General features: G+C 41.3%; 1 protein-coding gene across 2 annotated transcripts; it reads right to left on the bottom strand.

Moving 5' to 3' along the window:
• Positions 1-2072: 2072 nt before the first annotated feature.
• On the bottom strand, positions 2073-19966 carry LOC133660474 (transcription factor E3-like). 2 transcript variants are annotated; one of them, XM_062064000.1, is made up of 11 exons: positions 19629-19966; positions 13878-13976; positions 13712-13768; positions 13496-13652; positions 13273-13425; positions 13095-13193; positions 9362-9482; positions 2881-2937; positions 2734-2809; positions 2519-2666; positions 2073-2444 (listed from the first exon to the last, which is right to left on the bottom strand). In XM_062064000.1, exons 1-11 carry the CDS (start codon positions 19742-19744, stop codon positions 2082-2084), a joined length of 1446 nt encoding a protein of 481 aa, XP_061919984.1. In that variant the 5' UTR covers positions 19745-19966; the 3' UTR covers positions 2073-2081. The 2 variants fall into 2 exon arrangements, with proteins under 2 accessions (XP_061919984.1, XP_061919988.1); XM_062064004.1 differs by having other exon boundaries at positions 13279-13425.
• Positions 19967-21495: the final 1529 nt, after the last annotated feature.

The raw sequence follows: 21495 nt of genomic DNA, 5'->3' as shown, positions 1-21495 counted from the left end.
TGCCAGCGATGAACACTTTAAAAGTGACAAAAGCTCAGCATACACACTTTTTACACCTGGAGTGTGAGGTCACGGATGTGGGCGTGTCCAGAAGAGAAATGATTCCACCACTTTTTGAACCAGCACACAAAAATATGCACAAGTTAAAAAGCAAAACAAAAAATGCTTGCGGTTGGCGTCTTTGAATCCCGCGACCAATCAGGGCGCAGCTTTTGGCTAAAGAGGGCGCCCATTGGCTGCATGAAGCTGATACATTTCAAAGTTTAAGAGATAACAGTAATAACGGTTTTTTTTTCCCAAATATGAAAAATAATCCTTTGTGACATAGTCGCTGGTTAGCATGATGCTAATGTAGCTGGCTACTGTGAGTCCTTATTCGGAGGTCAGGGGTCACTCACACCCGTGGACACAAACGACATGTTTTTTTCCTCTTAAGTCTATTTGTAGCAGTTACCATGGTGACACAGCGTGATGATGCAGTTACCATGGTGACACAGGGTGATGATGCAGTAACCATGGAGACATTGGGTGATGATGCAGTAACCACGGAGATATTGGGTGATGATGCAGTTACCATGGTGACACAGGGTGATGATGCAGTTATCATGGAGACATTGGGTGATGATGCAGTTACCATGGTGACACAGGGTGATGATGCAGTTATTATGGAGACATTGGGTGATGATGCAGTTGTCATGGAGACATTGAGTGATGATGCAGTTACCATGGTGACGCAGGGTGATGATGCAGTTATCGAGACATTGGGTGATGATGCAGTTACCATGGTGACACAGGGTGATGATGCAGTTATCATGGTGACAGGGTGATGATGCAGTTATCATCCAGACATTGGGTGATGATGCAGTTACCATGGGGACATTGGGTGATGCTGCAGTTACTACGGTGACACAGGGTGACGATGCAGTTACCATGGTGACATTGGGTGATGATGCAGTTACCATGGTGACAGATGGTGGTGATGCAGTTACCATGGTGAGACAGGGTGATGATGCCGTTACCATGGTGACAGAGGGTGATGATACAGTTACCATGGTGATACATGGTGATGATGGAGTTACCATGGTGACAGAGGGTGATGATGCAGTTACCATGGTGACAGAGGGTGATGATGCAGTTACCATGGGGACATTGGGTGATGATACAGTTACCACAATGACACAGGGTGATGATGCAGTTACCATGGTGACATTGGGTGATGAAGCAGTTACCACGGTGACACAGGGTGATGATGCAGTTACCATGGTGATACAGGGTGATTATGGAGTTACCATGGTGACAGAGGGTGATGATGCAGTTACCATGGTGACAGAGGGTGATGATGTATTTACCATGGAGACATTGGGTGATGATGCAATTACCACGGTGACACAGGGTGATGATGCATTTATCGTGGTGACATTGGGTGATGATGCAGTTATCATGGTGACAGAGGGTGATGATGCAGTTACCATGGGGACATTGGGTGATGATGCAGTTACCACGGTGACACAGGGTGACGATGCAGTTACCATGGTGACATTGGGTGATGATGCAGTTACCATGGTGACACAGGGTGATGATGCAGTTACCATGGTGATACAGGGTGACGATGGAGTTACCATGGTGACAAAGGGTGATGATGCAGTTACCATGGTGACAGAGGGTGATGATGCAGTTACTTTGGGGACATTGGGTGATGATGCAGTTACCACGGTGACACAGGGTGATGGTGCAGTTAACATGGAGATATTGGGTGATGATAAAGTTGTCATGGAGCATTGAGCTGCGGTGGTGATGTAGTTACCATGGTGACAGAGGTTTTATGTTGCAATTACCATGGTGAAGGAGGGTTAACAAGATTACCATGATGACTGAGGGTGGTGACAAAGTTACCATGGTGACAGAGGCTGGCGACAAAGTTGTCAGTAGAGCATGGAGCTTCGGTGGTGATGCAGTTACCATGGAGATAGGGTGTGTTGACATAGTTGTCATAGAAGATGGAGCTACGCTGGTGATGCAGTTACCATGGTGACAGGTTGATGATGCAGTTACCATGGTGACAGACATGTTGTAGATATAGGTCAGAGGTCGTCATCCATGCTGAAGCTGCTCCTCCTGCTGCTGCAGCGTGACACGCCACAGGACAGCATGGGGTCGGCGCCACCCGCGGGCGACATCATGCCCCCACCGTCCTCCATCAGGATGTCTCCCAGGTCATCGAGCGCCACCATCCCGACGTGGTTCATCAGGTCCGGAGAGAAGACGTCGGCAAGCCCATGAGACTCACTGAGCCCGGCCAAGCTAAACGAGTCTAAGGACGGCGGCACAGTGGCACCGGTGGCCAGAGAGAGGAAGGCCCGCGGGTCACCCAGGGCGCCATCCAGAGACGAGGATGAGGAAGAACAAGAGGGGACACCATGGAGGCGGGCTTGAAGCTCCAACTCCTGAGAACAACAAACATGGAGACGTGAGCCAGCACTCTGATTGGTGGACTCAGCGTGATGTGGGCGGGGCTCACCTGTATCCTGAGCATCAAGGTTCTGTTGGCGTTTTCCAGGCGTTTGTGTCGACTCTCCACGTCGCGCGCCCGCTGCTGCTCTTTCTGAAGTTTGCGGATGTAATCCACCGACGCCTTCAGGATGCTCCCTTTGTTCCACCTGCTGTCCCTGTCCAATCACAGGCCTCGCCTCGTTAGCGGACGCCACACAAACACACGTTAGCATGCGTACTGACGGGTCGGGCGACTTGGGCACGAGCGCTCCCAGCTCTTTGATGCGGTCGTTGATGTTGTAGCGTCTCCGCCTCTCGACTGCAAAGACAAGGTGGCGTCTTAACGACCTCGTTAGCTGCTGAGTAACGTGCTCGTTAGTGGGGACTCACTCAGGTTGTGGCTGTCCTTCTTCTGTCGCTCCTTCATCAGCACCTTTGTGTCCAACTCTGAAACATCATCATCGTCATGTCAACTTCCTGTTTGCAACTAAATATTCAACACAACTTCCTGTTTGAAACTAAATATTTAACACAACTTTCTGTTTGAAACTAAATATTCAACACAACTTCCTGTTTGCAACCATATATTCAACACGACTTTCTGTTTGAAACTAAATATTCAACACAACTCAGGTGTAAACTTTGTGGCCCCAAGATTTTATTCTAACGGCCTGTGGCACATTTTAAAAAACAAAAAAACTACTAAAATCAAAATTAGTTTTTCCAAAAATAATTTTTAAAAACATAAAAAAGTGGAATAAAAAAAAAACCCAATCAGGTCAAATTTGAAAAGAAACCGTCTCAATGTTGACTAATAATACGTTTTATTTTATTTTAAACTATCATTGCTCAAAAATAATAATGAATCAAAATCAATTTTGTTATGAATTACTTCACATCAAATATTCCACTTTGAAATATTTTTTGGGTAAAATATTGCATATTTTGTGGGTTTGCCATATATAAAACTAAGAAGAAAGGGCATAAAACATAGAAAACAACAACAACAACAAAAACATTAGCAATATAAAAGAGTATAAAAGGTTGAATGTAGTGAGAAAAAAGTTGTAATGTTGACTTTAATAACACAAAACTGCCTTGCAGGCTGTTTTTTCTTTAAAACTGTCATTGCTCATAAAATTGTAATGAATCAAAATCAATGTCGTTATGAATTATTGACATATTTAAGGCTTCAATTACTTCACATCAAATATTCCACATTCAAATATTTTTTTGGGGAAAACATTGCATTTTTATGTTTGCCATATAAAAAAATATGTTTTCTTTGCCAAAAAGACCATAAAACAAGCAAATAAAAAAAAAATGCTGATAACAATAAATAAAAACCTAAAAAAAGTGGAATAAAAAAACAAACAGGTCAAATTGAACAAGAAATAGTTGCAATGTTGACTAATAACACAAAGCTGCCACATGTTGTGAATTATTGATCTATTTAAGGCTCCAATTACTTCAAATCAAATATTCCACTTTAAAATATCTTTTGGGCAAAATATTGCACATTTTGGGTGTTTGCCATAAAAAAACTAAGTTTTCTTCAAAAAGGGCATAAAACAAATAAGAAAAATTAGCATTACCAATATAAAAGAGCAAACAGGTTAAATGTAATGAGAAAAAAGTTGACTTTAATAACACAAAGCTGCCTTGCAGGATGTTTTTTTCTTTCATTAAAACTGTCATTGCTCATAAAATAATAATGGATCAATGTTGTTATGAATTATTTATTTATTATTTAATTATTGACATATTTAAGGCTTCAATTATTTTATAAAATATTCCACTTTGAAATATTTTTTTGGGGAAAATATTGCATTATGGTGTGTTTGCTATGTAAAAAACTATGTTTTCTTTGACAAAAAGAGCATACAACATGAATAATAATAAATAAAAAACATAAAAAACTGGAATAAAAGAGCAAACAGGTTAAATGTAATGAGAAAATAGTTGCAATGTTGACTCTAATAACACAAAGCTGCCTTGCAGGATGGTTTATTTTCAATAATTCATTGTTCAAAAAATAATAATGCATCAAAAACAATGTTGTTATGAATTATTGACCAACTTAAGGCTCCAATTATTTCACATCAAATATTACACTTTAAAATGTTTTTTGGGGAAAATATTGCATATTTTGGGTGTTTGCCATAAAAAAATAACACGTTTTCTTTGACAAAAAGGGCAGAAAACAAATTAAACAAAACAATATAAAAGAGCAAACAGGTTAAATGTAATGAGAAAAAAGTTGCGATATTGACTTTAATAACACAAAGCTGCCTTGCAGGCTGTTTTTTTCTTTAAAACTGTCATTACTTAAAAGATAATAATTAATTAAAATCAATATTGTTATGAATTATTGACATATTTAAGACTTCAATTTAGGGATGTCCGAAAATGGCTTTTTGCCGATATCCGATATTGTCCATCTCTTTAATTACCGATACCGATATCAACCGATACCGATATCAACCGATACCGATATATACACTCGTGGAATTAACACATTATTATGCCTAATTTGGACAACCAGGTATGGTGAAGATAAGGTCTTTTTTTTTAAAATAATAAAATAAAATAAGATGAATAAATTAAAAACATTTTCTTGAATAAAAAAGAAAATAAAACAATATAAAAACAGTTACATAGAAACTAGTAATTAATGAAAATGAGTCAAATTAACTGTTAAAGGTTAGTACTATTAGTGGACCAGCAGCACACACAATCATGTGTTCTTACGGACTGTATCCCTTGCAGACTTTATTGATATATATTGATATATAATGTAGGAACCAGAATATTAATAACAGAAAGAAACAACCCTTTTGTGTGAATGAGTTGAATGAGTGTAAATGGGGGAGGGAGGTTTTTTGGGTTGGTGCACTAATTGTAAGTGTATCTTGTGTTTTTTATGTTGATTTAATAAAAATTTAAAAAACGATACCGATAATAAAAAAAACGATACTGATAATTTCCGATATGACATTTTAAAGCATTTATCAGCCGATATTATCGGACATCTCTACTTCAATTACTTCACATCAAATATTCCAAGTTTAAATATTTTTGGGGGAGAAAATATTGCATTTTTGTTTGTTTGCCATTTAAAAAAAATGTGTTTTCTTTGACAAAAAGGGCATAAAACATGAATAATAATAAATAAAAAACATAAAAAAGTGGAATAAAAGAGCAAACAGGTTAAATGTAATGAGAAATTAGTTGCAATATTGACTTTAATAACACAAAGCTGCCTTGCAGGATGTTTTATTTTCAATAAATTGTCATTAAGGATGCCCGATAATGGCTTTTTGCCGATATCCGATATTCCGATATTGTCCAACTCTTTAATTACCGATACCGATATCAACCAATACAGATATCAACTGATACCGATATATACAGTCGTGGAATTAACACATTATTATGCCTAATTTGGACAACCAAGTATGGTGAAGATAAGGTACTTAAAAAAAAATTTTTATAAAATAAAATAAGATAAATAAATTAAAAACATTTTCTTGAATAAAAAAGAAAGTAAAACAATATAAAAACAGTAACATAGAAACTAGTAATTAATGAAAATTTGTAAAATGAACTGTTAAAGGTTAGTACTATTAATGGACCAGCAGCACGCACAATCATGTGTGCTTACGGACTGTATCCCTTGCAGACTTTATTGATATATATTGATATATAATGTAGGAACCAGAATATTAATAACAGAAAGAAACAACCCTTTTGTGTGAATGAGTGTAAATGGGGGAGGGAGGTTTTTTGGGTTGGTGCACTAATTGTAAGTGTATCTTGTGTTTTTTTATGTTGATTTAATAAAAAAAACAAAAACAAAAAAACAAAAAAAAAACGATACTGATAATTAAAAAAACGATACCGATAATTTACGATATTACATTTTAACGCAATTATTGGCCGATAATATCAGCAGGCCGATATTATCGGACATCTCTAATTGTCATTGTTCAAAAAATAATATGCATCAAAATCAATGTTGTTATGAATTATTGACATATTTAAGGCTCTAAATACTCTATATCAAATATTTAACATTACATTTTTTGGGGAGATATATTGCATATTTTGTGCTTTTGTAATAAAAAACAAGGTTTTCTTTGACAAAAAAGGGCATTTAAAAAAAAAAAACTTTATATCAACATATAGACCTGACGTTGATTTACAGATTCAAGTGTTGAATAATAATACAAATAAAATATTGTATGACATATTCTTTAACATTTTTAAGACTGAGACTGGGACCAAACTTGAGGGGAGCCCTAAAGTTAAATCAAATCTGTATATTGTATTGGTTATAGGGACGGCGTGGCGAAGTTGGTAGAGTGGCTGTGCCAGCAATCGGAGTGTTGCTGGTTACTGGGGTTCAATTCCCACCTTCTACCTTCCTAGTCACGTCCGTTGTGTCCTTGGGCAAGACACTTCACCCTTTGCCTCTGATGGCTGCTGGTTAGCGCCTTGCATGGCAGCTCCCGCCATCAGTGTGTGAATGTGTGTGTGAATGGGTGAATGTGGAAATACTGTCAAAGCGCTTTGAGTACCTTGAAGGTAGAAAAGCGCTATACAAGTATAACCCATTTATCATTTATTATTTATTGGTAGAATGAAAAATATGAAAATGGCCCCCGCATGCTCGGATTTTTCAGTGTGCGGTCCTCAGTGGAAAAAGTCTGGACCCCCGTGGCCTACATCCTGTTTTTTATAGCGCTTCACTTCTTTTTACACTTGTGAAGAGTGTGTTTGAAGGAAAGAGTTCATTCAACAGGAACTGAGAAGCGACGATGTCGTCAAGTTTGTGCATGTGAGGATGCAGTTCTGCTGACTCAGCAAAGAGGAGGAAGTCTCTCTTGCTCTAACACGCACACACACACACACACACACACACCCGCACACGGACACGCACTCACGCACAGCCAGGATAGGGGCTGGGCTAATCAGCAGTGTGTTACATCATCAATCAGTGCATGGTAACCACGGCAACCTTAAAGTAGCTGTAGAGTGGAAAAACAAGTTGTCTCTGTATTGAACTATTATCATATTTATCTGATTTATGACACCAAAAGACTTCCAAAGTTTGCAAATAAATAGATAAGATCAAAATAGTATCAAACTCACGGAGATTCCAGAGTGATTTTGAAAGTTAACGAGGAAGCCACGCGATCGGTGAGACACAGAGGAGGAGCCACAGATCCCTTCCCCATCAACAACAATGCTAATCAAGCAGACTTTGCGAGAGCCAACAACAATTACTTTGGGAAAAGTTATGATCCAGAACCTTATGTTTCTGAGCCCGAACACAAAGAGGATGAGTAATAAGTTTTAGAAGCCGAGTGCTAAACGGATGTAGCTTTATTCTGACACCATAGCATTAGCAGCATTGCTAGGTGCTAAACATACAAACTAACCATTTAAACCATAATAAAACATACACCTTCTGTAATATTTCCACTCTCGCTGGGCTGCCTACCAACAGGACGCTCACATAATCCCGTTTAGATGAAGATTCAGTCACAATCCTCACGAAGGGTGAAAAAAAAGCAACAACTAGCGTCTTTTTCACCACCTCGGGTATGTAAAAGTGGACCAGCCTGTCGGTCCATGGCCCCATTAGTCTACTAGCAGTTAAACGATGCATGAATTACAATCTAGAATTGACTTTTAGCAAGTTTGAGACCAAGCAGAAGCAGCCGTCAGCTCAGCGTGTCAACAATAGCAGCGTAAACTAGCATTAGCTCACAGCTACAACAATATCACTCATATTTGGTTAATTTTCCGGTCACGACATGTAAATGGAGTATTGTTGGTGATTTCTGGATGTTTTTAGAGAGTATAATGAGAGGACCCTCCATTTGTTGACTCAATTGCTAGCTTTTTATTTACTTATTTTCATCTTGTCTTACATAAGTATTGTGAATGATAAACAGCACAGCTATCTCCAATGTTTGCATATTTCCTATATGACTGATCTAATAATATGGTCCGATTTCCAGTATGACTGATCTAATAATATGGTCCGATTTCCAGTATGACTGATCTAATAGTATGGTCCGATTTCCAGTATGACTGATCTAATAATATGGTCCGATTTCCAGTATGACTGATCTAATAATATGGTCAGATTTCCAGTATGACTGATCTAATAATATGATCAGATTTCCAGTATGACTGATCTAATAATATGATCAGATTTCCAGTATGACTGATCTAATAATATGATCAGATTTCCAGTATGACTGATCTAATAATATGGTCCGATTTCCAGTATGACTGATCCAATAATATGGTCCGATTTCCAGTATGACTGATCTAATAATATGGTCCGATTTCCAGTATGACTGATCTAATAATATGATCAGATTTCCAGTATGACTGATCTAATAATATGGTCCGATTTCCAGTATGACTGATCTAATAATATGGTCCGATTTCCAGTATGACTGATCTAATAATATGGTCCGATTTCCAGTATGACTGATCTAATAATATGGTCAGATTTCCAGTATGACTGATCTAATAATATGATCAGATTTCCAGTATGACTGATCTAATAATATGATCAGATTTCCAGTATGACTGATCTAATAATATGGTCCGATTTCCAGTATGACTGATCTAATAATATGGTCAGAGTGCAGAAACGTTAGAAGCTACAAAACATTGCCGGGAGTATTCAAAATGGCCGACTGAATTTGTGGCATTTTGTGATGTTTAGACGGCATTTTCAGGTGCTTTGCAGATTGTAAACAGGACTGGATATGTTCCATGGATACAGTGGAACATAAATAAAAATATAACTTGTTTGTTTCTGCTCCTTAAAAACATTTGCACCCACCGTTGACCTCTTGCTTGATGGCCAGCAGGTCGGCCGGGCAGCTGTTGCTCACGGCGAGCGTGGGCGTGGCCATCCCGCCGCTGTCCCCGTAGACGTCCGGCGCCGTTCCCGCCGCGGGCAGCTGCAACGACCAATCAGAGCACAGCGTCACCTTCGCCGTCACAGATGACACGCCCACAAGAATGGCACAAATAAAAACACCAAAGTGTAAATAACATGCTAATGCTAATGCTAACGCGCCGAGTCAACAGGAAGTAGCGACAAAACCTTTTTCTGTGTGCCACGTCATGAAATATGGCCACAAGTCTTCAGCCGGCAACAATTGTAAACGCTAAGACTCGCTCATGGGTTTCATTCTCTCGGGGGGTCCTTCTGAGGTCAAAGGTCACAGCTTCAATCCAAACAAGAAACTTTACCTGAGCTTTGATTTTCTTCTTGTCATGTTCCTGCAGGAAGACCACAATCCTCATCGTGCTGCCGCGACACAAACTGACTGACTGAGTGACTGAACGCACACACACACACACACACACCAGCACACACACACACCAGCACACACACACACACTCTTCCCCTTTCTTCCCCGGCTGTTCTGAAAATGAGGAAACTTCTCTCTCTCAGAGGAAAAACCAAAAACTTCCCTCAGCAGACTTTTAGTCATGCACACACACACACACACACACACACACACACACACACACACACACACACACACACACACACACACACACACACACACACACACCATCACACACACACACACACACACACGCATGTTCTCACACACACACACACACACACTAACACAAGATTGTGCACATTCACTCACACACATCCACGTGCATGTTCTCACACACGCACGCACACACACACACACACACACACACTAACGCAAGATTGTGCACATTCACTCACTCACACACACAAACACACACACACACACGTGCATGTTCTCACACACACACACTCACCCACACACACACACCCACACACACACACACGATTGTGCACATTCACTCACACACAAACAAGAACATGCTGATTGTCACAAACACACACACACGTGCATGTTCTCACACACACACACACAACCACGTGCATGTTCTCACACACTCACACAACCACGTGCATGTTCTCATACACATGTTGTGCATGTTCTCACACACACTGACACGCACGCACTCACACACACACACACACACACACACACACACACACACACACACACACACAAACACAAGATTGTGCTCATTCACTCACCCACACACACACGCACACACCCACGTGCATGTTCTCTCTCACACACACACACACACACACACACACACACACACACACACACACACACACACACACACACACACACACACACACACACACACACACACTAACACAAGATTGTGCACATTCACTCACACACATCCACGTGCATGTTCTCACACACACACGCATACACACACACACACTAACGCAAGATTGTGCACATTCACTCACTCACACACACAAACACACACACACATGCATGTTCTCACACACACACACTCACCCACACACACACACCCACACACACACACACGATTGTGCACATTCACTCACACACAAACAAGAACATGCTGATTGTCACAAACACACACACACGTGCATGTTCTCACACACACACACACAACCACGTGCATGTTCTCACACACTCACACAACCACGTGCATGTTCTCATACACATGTTGTGCATGTTCTCACACACACTGACACGCACGCACTCACACACACACACACACAAACACAAGATTGTGCTCATTCACTCACCCACACACACACGCACACACCCACGTGCATGTTCTCACACACACACACACCCACACACACACACACACACACACACACACACACACACACACACACACACACACACACACACACACACACACACTAACACAAGATTGTGCACATTCACTGACACACAAAATAAAACACATAGACACACATACACACGCTAACACAAGAATGTGCATGCTCACACGTGCACACACAAGATTATGGATATTCACACACACACACGTGCACACAGAAGTACGTGCACGTTCACACGCACACACAAATGTGCATGTTTACACACCCCCACACTAACACAAGATTGTGCACATTCACACACTCACACACAAAGAGGAAGGAGTGATCTGAGTAAGCAACACGAGACCAGAAGAGGGGTGGGAAAAAATGCCAACTCATCGTTTCTTTTTGAGCTGAGACCTCAGAAACACACACACACACACACACACACACACACACACACACACACACACACACACACACACAAACACGCACACACACACACACACGAGATCGTCCAATTATCGGCCATTTTGCATTTAGTCATATATCTTTTATCGGTATCGAGCTCTTGTCTTCCAAACTACATCAGCTTTTTTCCTACACTTTGAACCCTGCGATTTATAAAACGGTACGGCTAATTTGCAGATTTTTCGTCACTGGCGGCCATAATGCAAATAGTTAAAAAAAAAAAGGTCAAATACCCTGATAAAGGTGTGTTATTGTTTGTGCTATGGCGCCATCTTTTGGACGAGTTCGCTCACTGCAGGTGCTAATTTTGTTGACTAAAAATGCTTGTCTCAGTTAACGTCAACGGTGTTCATTTTGACAGCAGTTTTTAATTTAATTTTAGTCAGTCTTTTGAATAAAATGTATTTTTAGTCATCTAAGTTGATTTAGTCTCGTTTGTTCTCACGTAGTTTTCTCTAGTATGTTAAATCTCAGCTAAATTCCATTTTAGTCGACTAAAATTACAGTCAATTTGGTCGGCTGAAATAGAAAGTATAAAGGATAAGGAATCTTTGAAGTTGTCTTACAACTGCTTTTTTTCAAGGTTACTGCAGAGCATCTCAAAAACTAAACTCACAACAAGACCTGCCCTAGTCAGGTGGGAATAAATAGGTCCTTGGCGATAACTAAGACAAACATTTGTAGTCAAGAAAATGAATGCAGTGTCCTTCCATTTACTGCTTTCGACCGGACGTAGAAGTGCTGTTCCGTCTTTGAGCCATCCATAGCGTTTTTACTCGTATGGGTTTCATTCATCACTCCAAGCAACATTTGTAAGTTTTACAATATAACTAAAACAGTTCTTACTTACTAAACCGTCCCATGTGTGATGTCTGTAAGTGTTTTCACGCATATTTGAACGTGCTATCGTAAGGTAATCAAACTGGCGTCGTTACCATTAGCTAATATGCTAACACGTTTATGAGTGTCTGTGTTAGCATTCTTTTTGTATTGTTCCACTTTGACAAATCCCTCAGTAAATTCACCAAAACGTCACCGTGGAGTTATTGAGTCTGTTTAGCTGATTGGAGAGCTAGCTTGCGCAGCTAGTGGGTCCATGACCATGACTTCGGTTTTGTTTGATCAGCCAATTATGGTATGTAAATAAACATTTATAATATATTTTTGTGTAAATAACTTATTACACAACGTATATATCTGCGGCTAATATATGAAAAAATATTTTTTATTCTAAGATTTAGTAGGTGTGGCTTTATACCGGTGCGCTCTAAAGTCCGTAAAAAAACGTACTATTCATGTTTGAATAAGATTTACTGCAAATAAATATTGGTCATCTGCCTTCTTGACTACTAATAGTCGGTACCCCTAAAAAAAAGATACCAGTGGATATCTAACACACACAATGTGACACAGTGGCGCCCCCGTGTGGCGTTACCGTGGTAGCGACATGCTGCGGCGAGTGGAGCAGCATCAGGAAATCGTCATTGAGGCTGGACTCCATGCTGATGACGTCATCTATGATCGTCTCTTCCATCTGAAGGAACCAATCAGAGAAGAGAGCGCAGCGAGGTCACATGACCGGTCTCTTGGTGGGCGGGGCTGTTAAGCAATACCTCCACCTTGGGGCTGCTGAGCGCATGGCGGCCGGCGGGGTCGGGGCTTGGCGTCGAAAGGTTGCGGCTGGCGGAGGAGAGGTACTGCCGCACCTGCTGCTTCTGAGCCTGCTGGATGTGGTACCTGGTGGGGTTCTCCAGGTGGGTCTGCACCTGGAAGGTGGCGTGAGGTCAGCAGAGGTGCATTGTGGGAAAGACGGCGGCTAAAACAAGGGTTCCGTACCTTCAGCACCTCTACGGGTACCTGAGCGGGCGGTCCGCTGGAGGTGACGCTGACGCAAACGGGCGAGGAGAAGGCGGGCACACGCAGGAGCTGCTGCGCCTCCTTCTGCTCCTCCTGCAGCGCCTGCTGCCGCATCAGATCCTGGCGCAGCAGAACCCTGCCGGACATCAGCATCAGTGAGGCCGCCGTCAGCGGGACGGAGGCAGCGGCGCTTACCTGGACGACATGGCCGCCGGCACGGAGGACGAGTAGGAGGAAGAGGAGGGGTAGGCGCTGAGGAGATATCACATGACATCATTCCCTACTTGACGCTGGAATAGAGCGCTAAGGCTCCATCAATGACATCATCACGGCCGAGGGAGGTCAAAGGTCGGGAGGGTACCTGGTGCCGATGGGCTGGCTCTTGATCTGGTAGAAGGCGTCGCAGTCTGACGGCAACAGAGCGTCCACCTCGATGTCGGCCACGATGCCGGATTCCACCCTGCGCACACGCGTGACCAATCAGACGCCTCCTTGCTTTGCTGATGACGCCCGCAAGAAGCATGTGACCGCCTCGCTAATCCACGCCGTGCCGCCATTAGTTATTGCACACCTTCAGAAAGGTAGGAAACTTGGCTAACGAGCTAGCACGCAGGTGTCCAACTCAAGGGCCGGATTTGGCCCGCCATGTGGCCCAACACATTTTATTGTGGCCCAGCACATACCTACTTTATATGCTCCACCACATCATTTAATGTGGCCTGACACGTCATTTAATGTGGCCCACCACATACGTACTTGATGTGGCCCACCACGCCATTATAGGTTGCCCGCGATGTCGTTCTACGTTGCCCACCACATCATTTTATTGTGGCCCACCACACCAATATATGTGGCCCGCCTTGTCCTTTATTGTGGCACAACATGTCATTTGAAGTTGCCCGCCACATCATTTAAGTTGCTTGTTACGTCATTTAAGGTGGCCCACCACATACGTACTTGATGTGGCCCACCACGCCATTATAGGTTGCCTGCGATGTCGTTCTACGTTGCCCGACACATAATTTTATTGTGGCCCATCACACCATTATATGTGGCCCGCCACATCCTTTATTGTGGCACAACATGTCATTTGAAGTTGCCCGCCACATCACTTAAGTTGCTTGTTACGTCATTTATGTGGCCCACCACGTATGTACTTGATGTGGCCCGCGACGTCGTTTTACGTGGCCCCCGACGCGTCATTTTATTGTGGCCCACCACACCATTATAGGTTGCCCGCGATGTCATTTCATGTGGCCCGCCACATCATTTATAGTGGCACAACATGTCATTTGAAGTTGCCCGCCACATCATTTAAAGTTGCTTGCTACGTCATTTAATGTGGCCCACCACATATGTACTTGATGTTGCCCACCACACCATTATAGGTGGCCCAACACACCATTATAGGTGGCCCGCGATGTCATTTTATGTGGCCCGCCACGTCATTAATGTGGCCCAACACGTCATTTTATTGCAACCCACCACACCATTATATGTGGCCCACAATGTCGTTTTATGTGGCCCATAACATCATTTATTGTGGCACAACATGTCATTTGAAGTTGCCCGCCACGTCACTTAAAGTTGCTTGCTACGTCATTTAAACTGACCCGCAACACCATTTATGTGGCCCACAACATCATTTTGTGGCCAGCCACATCATTTATGTGGCCCGCCACATCATTTATGTGGCCCGCAATGTAATTTAATGTGGTGTGGATGAACTTGACTGGCCTGCACAGAGTCTTGACCTGAACCCGATAGAACACCTTTGGGATGAATTAGAACGTAGACTGAGAGCCAGGCCTTCTCCACCAACATCAGTGCGTGACCTCACCAATGCGCTTTTGGAAGAATGCTGGAAAATTCCTATAAACACACTCCGCAACCTTGTGGACAGCCTTCCCAGAAGAGTTGCAATAGCTGCAAAAGGTGGACCCACATCATATTGAACCCTAAGGGTTAGGAATGGGATGGCACTTCAAGTTCCTATGTGAGTCAAGGCAGGTGGCCAGAAACCATGTTGCTTTGGTCATTGTCTCCAAAATCTTAGCTGCAACCACATTGGCATGGGGACCGTGTCATCAGCATACATTAACATTTCCACATCCTCACAAATGGAAGGTAGGCAATTAATGTACAAACTGAAGAGCAGTGGCCCCAGAATAGACCCTTGAGGTACTCCTGCGGCAAAGTTTTGTCATTTATTCTTACGCACTGGGAGTGATCTGCGATGTAAGACTGAACCCACCTGATAGTGTTTGTGGAGAGATTGAAATTCTATAATTTTGCCAGCAGCACTGAGTGATTAACTGTGTCGAACGCCTGACGTAGAGCCAGCAAACCACCAGGCTGGACTTGATCACCTGGAGGAAGTAACAGCGTGTTTGGATCTGAAGCCAAACTGCATGGGATCTAACATATTTCCATTATCAAAGTGCTCAATCCGCTGTTCGGCAACCATTTTTTCACTAATCTTAGAAACAACAGGAAGTGTACTGATTGGTCGATAGTTCTTTAAGTCCTTTTTCTTTCCAGAATTGAAAATGGGTGTTATAATTGCAGTTTAGAAGGAGGATAAATGATAAATGGGTTATACTTGTATAGCGCTTTCCTACCTTCAAGGTACTCAAAGCGCTTTGACAGTATTTCCACATTCACCCATTCACACACACATTCACACACTGATGGCGGGAGCTGCCATGCAAGGTGCTAACCAGCAGCCATCAGGAGCAAGGGTGAAGTGTCTTGCCCAAGGACACAACGGACGTGACTAGGATGGTAGAAGGTGGGGATTGAACCCCAGTAACCAGCAACCCTCCGATTGCTGGCACGGCCACTCTACCAACTTCGCCACGCTGTCCCCAGGACAGGAATGCACATTCTTTTAATGACTGGTTAATTATGTAAGTTATTGGTCTTTTTTTATTTCTTTAGTAAAAATGGATCAAGTCCCCAGGAGTCCTTAGCTTTTGAGTTTGACTTCATTTAAATTGGCCCGCAGCACCATGTTATGTGGCCCGCCATATCATTTGAAGTGGATCGACACGTCGTTTAAAGTGGCCCGTTACGCCATTTTTGTGTCCGGCCACATCTTTTAAAGTGGCCCGACATGTCGTTTAAAACAGTCCACCAGATCATTTACATGGCCTGCTACGTTTTTTAATGTGGGTCCCCACGCCATTTAATGTCATTTTATGTGGTGCGCAACCTCATTTACGAGTCCTGCCACATCATTTAAAGTGGCCCGCTACATCATTTAAATTGGCCCGCCACATCGTTTATCGTGGTCCACCACGCCATTTCAGGCCGCCACGCCATGTAATGGGGCCCGCGATGTCATTTTACGTGGCCAGCGACATCATTTACGTGTCCTGTTACGTCAGGTGAATTGGCCCGTCACGTCATTAAAGTGACCCACCAAATCATTTAAGTGGCCTGCCACACAATTTCATGTAGTCCGCGATATCATTTATGTGGCCCGTGACATCATTTAATTTGGCCCAAAACATCATTTAAAGTGGCCCGACATCATTTATGTGGCCCTTGACATCATCTAAGTGGCCCGCCACATCATTAATGTGTCCTGCCACATCAGTTAAATTGGCCCGTCACGTCATTTAAGTGGCCCGACATCATATATGGGGCCCTTGGCATCATTTAAGTGGCCCGCCATGTTATTAATGTGTCCTGCCACATCATTTAAAGTGGCCCGACACGTCATTTAAAGTGGCCCGACATAATTTATGTGGCCCATGGCATCATTTAAGTGGCCCGCCACGTCATTAATGTGTCCTGCCACATCAGTTAATTTGGCCCATCACGTCATTAAAGTGGCCCACCAAATCATTTAATTGGCCTGCCACACAATTTTATGTGGCCCACGATATCATTTATGTGGCCCGTGACATCATTTAAAGGGGCCCGACACATCTTTTAAATTGGCCCGTGACATCATTTAAGTGGCCCGCCACATCATTAATGTGGACTGCCACATAATTTGTAATTTGGCCCTACGTGTCATTTAATGTGGCCCAAAAAATCATTTAGAGTTGCCCGCCACATCATTAAAGGTGCCCTGCTATGTCATTTAAAGTGGCCCATCACATAATTATTTTGGCCTGCAATAGGCTGGAAATGATAAAACACTTTCAGTCTAAATGAACTAGTTCTTCCAATTTTGACAAAAAAAAAGTGCTTTGTGCAACTGCATATATGTTCTACACTTTAATGTCATCTGATGCTGTAACCAAACGTTCCAAGCATATTTTTTTTTTAGATGATCAAAAATAAAAAATAACTGATTTAGGATTTCAAAGCAAGTCATCCATCAATCTGTTAGAAAAACATACACTACCGTTCAAAAGTTTGGGGTCACCCAAACAATTTTGTGGAATAGCCTTAATTTCTAAGAACAAGAATAGACTGTCGAGTTTCAGATGAAAGTTCTCTTTTTCTGACCATTTTGAGCGTTTAATTGACCCCACAAATGTGATGCTCCAGAAACTCAATCTGCTCAAAGGAAGGTCAGTTTTGTAGCTTCTGTAACGAGCTAAACTGTTTTCAGATGTGTGAACATGATTGCACAAGGGTTTTCTAATCATCAATTAGCCTTCTGAGCCAATGAGCAAACACATTGTACCATTAGAACACTGGAGTGATAGTTGCTGGAAATGGGCCTTTATACACCTATGTAGATATTGCACCAAAAACCAGACATTTGCAGCTAGAATAGTCATTTACCACATTAGCAATGTATAGACTGTATTTCTTTAAAGTTAAGACTAGTTTAAAGTTATCTTCATTGAAAAGTACAGTGCTTTTCCTTCAAAAATAAGGACATTTCAATGTGACCCCAAACTTTTGAACGGTAGTGTATACTAGTCAAAATCTGTGTTCTATGCAACTTTTGTAACAGGGCTATTATACGTTTGTATTCATATATATATATATATATATATATATATATATATATATATATATATATATATATATATATACACATTCATTTTCTACCTTTTGTCCCTTTCGGGTTCGCGGAGGGTGCTGGAGCCTATCTCAGCTGAATATAATATATATATAATCAGAATCAGAATCAGAATAGTTTTATTGCCATTGTGTGAGAACGGGTTCACAAACTAGGAATTTTTCTTGGTGCAATCGTGCAACATAAAACACATATAACACATATTTGGTAATAAAAAGAGCTGTACTGAGCTATCAGATCTTGTTATAGACTTAGAAGGAATTCAAGGATATATATAATAATATGCTATATATATATATATATATATATATATATATATATATATATATATATATATATATATATATATATATATATATATATATATAATATACTGTATATATAAATATGTGCATATATATGTATATATTTATATTCACTGTTACAAGTGGCCCTCTGAGGGCAGCCATTAATGCAATATGACCCGCAATAAAGATGAGATTGACGCCCCTGAGCCAGCTGATGAGAGAGCGCCGCCCTGCTGGTCACTGACAAATATTTTACGTCGCTTTTCTTTTACCGTCCCTTCTTAAGCTCCGCCCACTCCAACCAAAACGTGTCAAAAATCAGAGAAGAATTCTGCGCGTGTGTTTTTCTGCTGAGTCATTTCCTGATTTCCGCGTCACCATGGAGACCCCCACCCTCATGCCTTGTTCAATGACAGTAGGAAAATAGGAAATTTCCCCTTTTTGACAGCGAAAACATCCCCGTTCAAAAAGAAACAGAAGATAAATGTGCACGTGTATCTTTTGAAAGACTTCCCGTGTGCGTTGAGTGGAAAACAACAAACGTGTGTGTGTGTGCTCGTTAATCTGACTCATTCCTGTGAAATGCAAAGAGGCTCTGGGGTCAAAGGTCAGAGAGTATACAGTCTGCATGCAGTCCTAAACATCACACTGATAGACCGAGAATGACCTCTGACCTTCCTCTTCATCATTATTTCGTCACTTTAATTCAACGTTTTAAGACCAAACTCCTTCCGTGTTTTGATTATTAGTGAGATAAAGACATCGATGTAACTGAGCAGCCTTCGAAAAAGAAAGTGGATCAAAAGGGAGAATAGAAAGGATAACGGTGACTCACTGCAGCACATTAAGACTTTCCGCCGCGTCCAGGATGACGAAGACGGTCTGCGGCTGCAAAACTCCCGTCTCGGGCTCCAGCATGCTGGTGTTCGGGTCGGGACCGACAGAAGACATTTCCCCGGCGGTACCGTGGATCCCAAGAGACAATTTTGTGGACGTCTAGCGTGAGAAGCTCAGGGGTGTTTCTGATTTCCCAGCGGCCACAAACATACACAGGAAGCTCCTAGCGTAGAAACGCAACACACAATCAATCACGTCTGTCTTACTTCAACTTAAATGCTCAGGAAACACCAGAAATAAATCACCAGGGCCAATTACACATCGTTGTACATGTTTTATCCGTCATATGGTCTATTTTTTTAACGAGAAGCTGATTCTAGGCTGTATTTCTATTCAAGGAGGGCGGGGATACCGGGAAAGGCTGATCACCTAGCAGCCAATAGGATCGCAGTGTCTATCCCTAACGGCCAATCAGCGAGCTGCCGCTGTCTTCCAGTCCTCCATCTTGTTTGTTTTCGTCTTTCTGAAAGTAGACTTGTCGGGGAAAGTCCAGGATGACGTCAGATTGATCGACTGATCTAAACGGACAGCTCACGTGACCAATGAGCAAGCCGCAAAGCGCGTAGGAGGCGCGGCCAGATGTTTGTTTCTCAGTCGCTGTAGTAAAAACATGAACACTATAACTTTTTTTGAATTGTAAGTTGAGCTAAGGAAAATGAGGACAAGATTACATACCCAATTATTCCCAAAATTAAAGAATAACTAATTATTATTGGCATATACCCTTCAAATGATTTTTGGAAACTTAAATTTAACATGGAGGTTGACAGCAGATGATGTCAAACATGTGTGTGCGGAATGTGAGAGTGTACATGTGTTTTGGGAGGAGATCAGAGATTGGCTGAGAGACACGAGTGTGGAGATGTCCCCATTCACTGTAGGAGAAATCACATTTGGCATATTTATAAATGATGGTAACATAGAAATGTTTGTCAACATTATTATTCTCCAAGCAAAAATGTTCTACATAAATGTCGATTTCTGAAAGTAAAAGCTACATTTTCTATAATATAATTAAATCTTGGAAAATGATTCAAAGTACAAAAGCCCTTAAATTGATATATTTATTAAAATGTTTTAAAGTCATTTAAATTTGCCCTTTTTTGTCTTTTTGAATTTTGTATTTTATCATATTGTTTATTATTATTTTTAATACTGTATTTGCTTTTATTTTCTTTCCTTAACATTTTTGTTAAACATATAATTTGCTCAACCTGATGTGTAAATTGAAAGTGCCCTGTGGATATATGTTTGTTGTTCAATAAAACAAACAAACAAAAAAAAACTTTTTTAAATGTGTTAAAAACAAATTCTAACTTGCACGTCATTACACAGTTTGTACATTTGTGTGTTTTTGTTGTAATTAAACTTATATTTTACATTTTTTAAAATTCGAATTTATATATTTTCAATCACATGTTATTGTAGTTCACTTAAGTTATTGCTTTATTAGCCTTATTTCTTGTTAGCTTAGAAATTCCTTGTATGTGTAAATGTAATCAGCAATAAATAATATAGATCAATGAAATTTAATAAAAAATACACATCATTCTCATGATATTAAATCAATGATTATTATTTTTAATTCCGTTAACGAAGGGAATTATGACAGCAGTGCTTTCAATGCTTTATTGTCGTGTCATACAGCTGGAAGGAAGGCAGTGGCCGGCCACTAACCAATAATCTCTTATCAATCATCAATAAACAGCCATTTTCTTTTGTTGTTGTCACGGCAACTCAGCAGCACTGGAACTTGAAGGTCACCATGGCAACAAGACATCACACGCTGTGGGAGAACAAGGTGG

The sequence above is a fragment of the Entelurus aequoreus genome, linkage group LG01, assembly GCF_033978785.1.
Source record: "Entelurus aequoreus isolate RoL-2023_Sb linkage group LG01, RoL_Eaeq_v1.1, whole genome shotgun sequence".
NCBI lineage: Eukaryota > Metazoa > Chordata > Actinopteri > Syngnathiformes > Syngnathidae > Entelurus > Entelurus aequoreus.
Note: the sequence above shows the minus strand (reverse complement) of the source record. Positions and strands in the feature narration are given on the sequence as shown.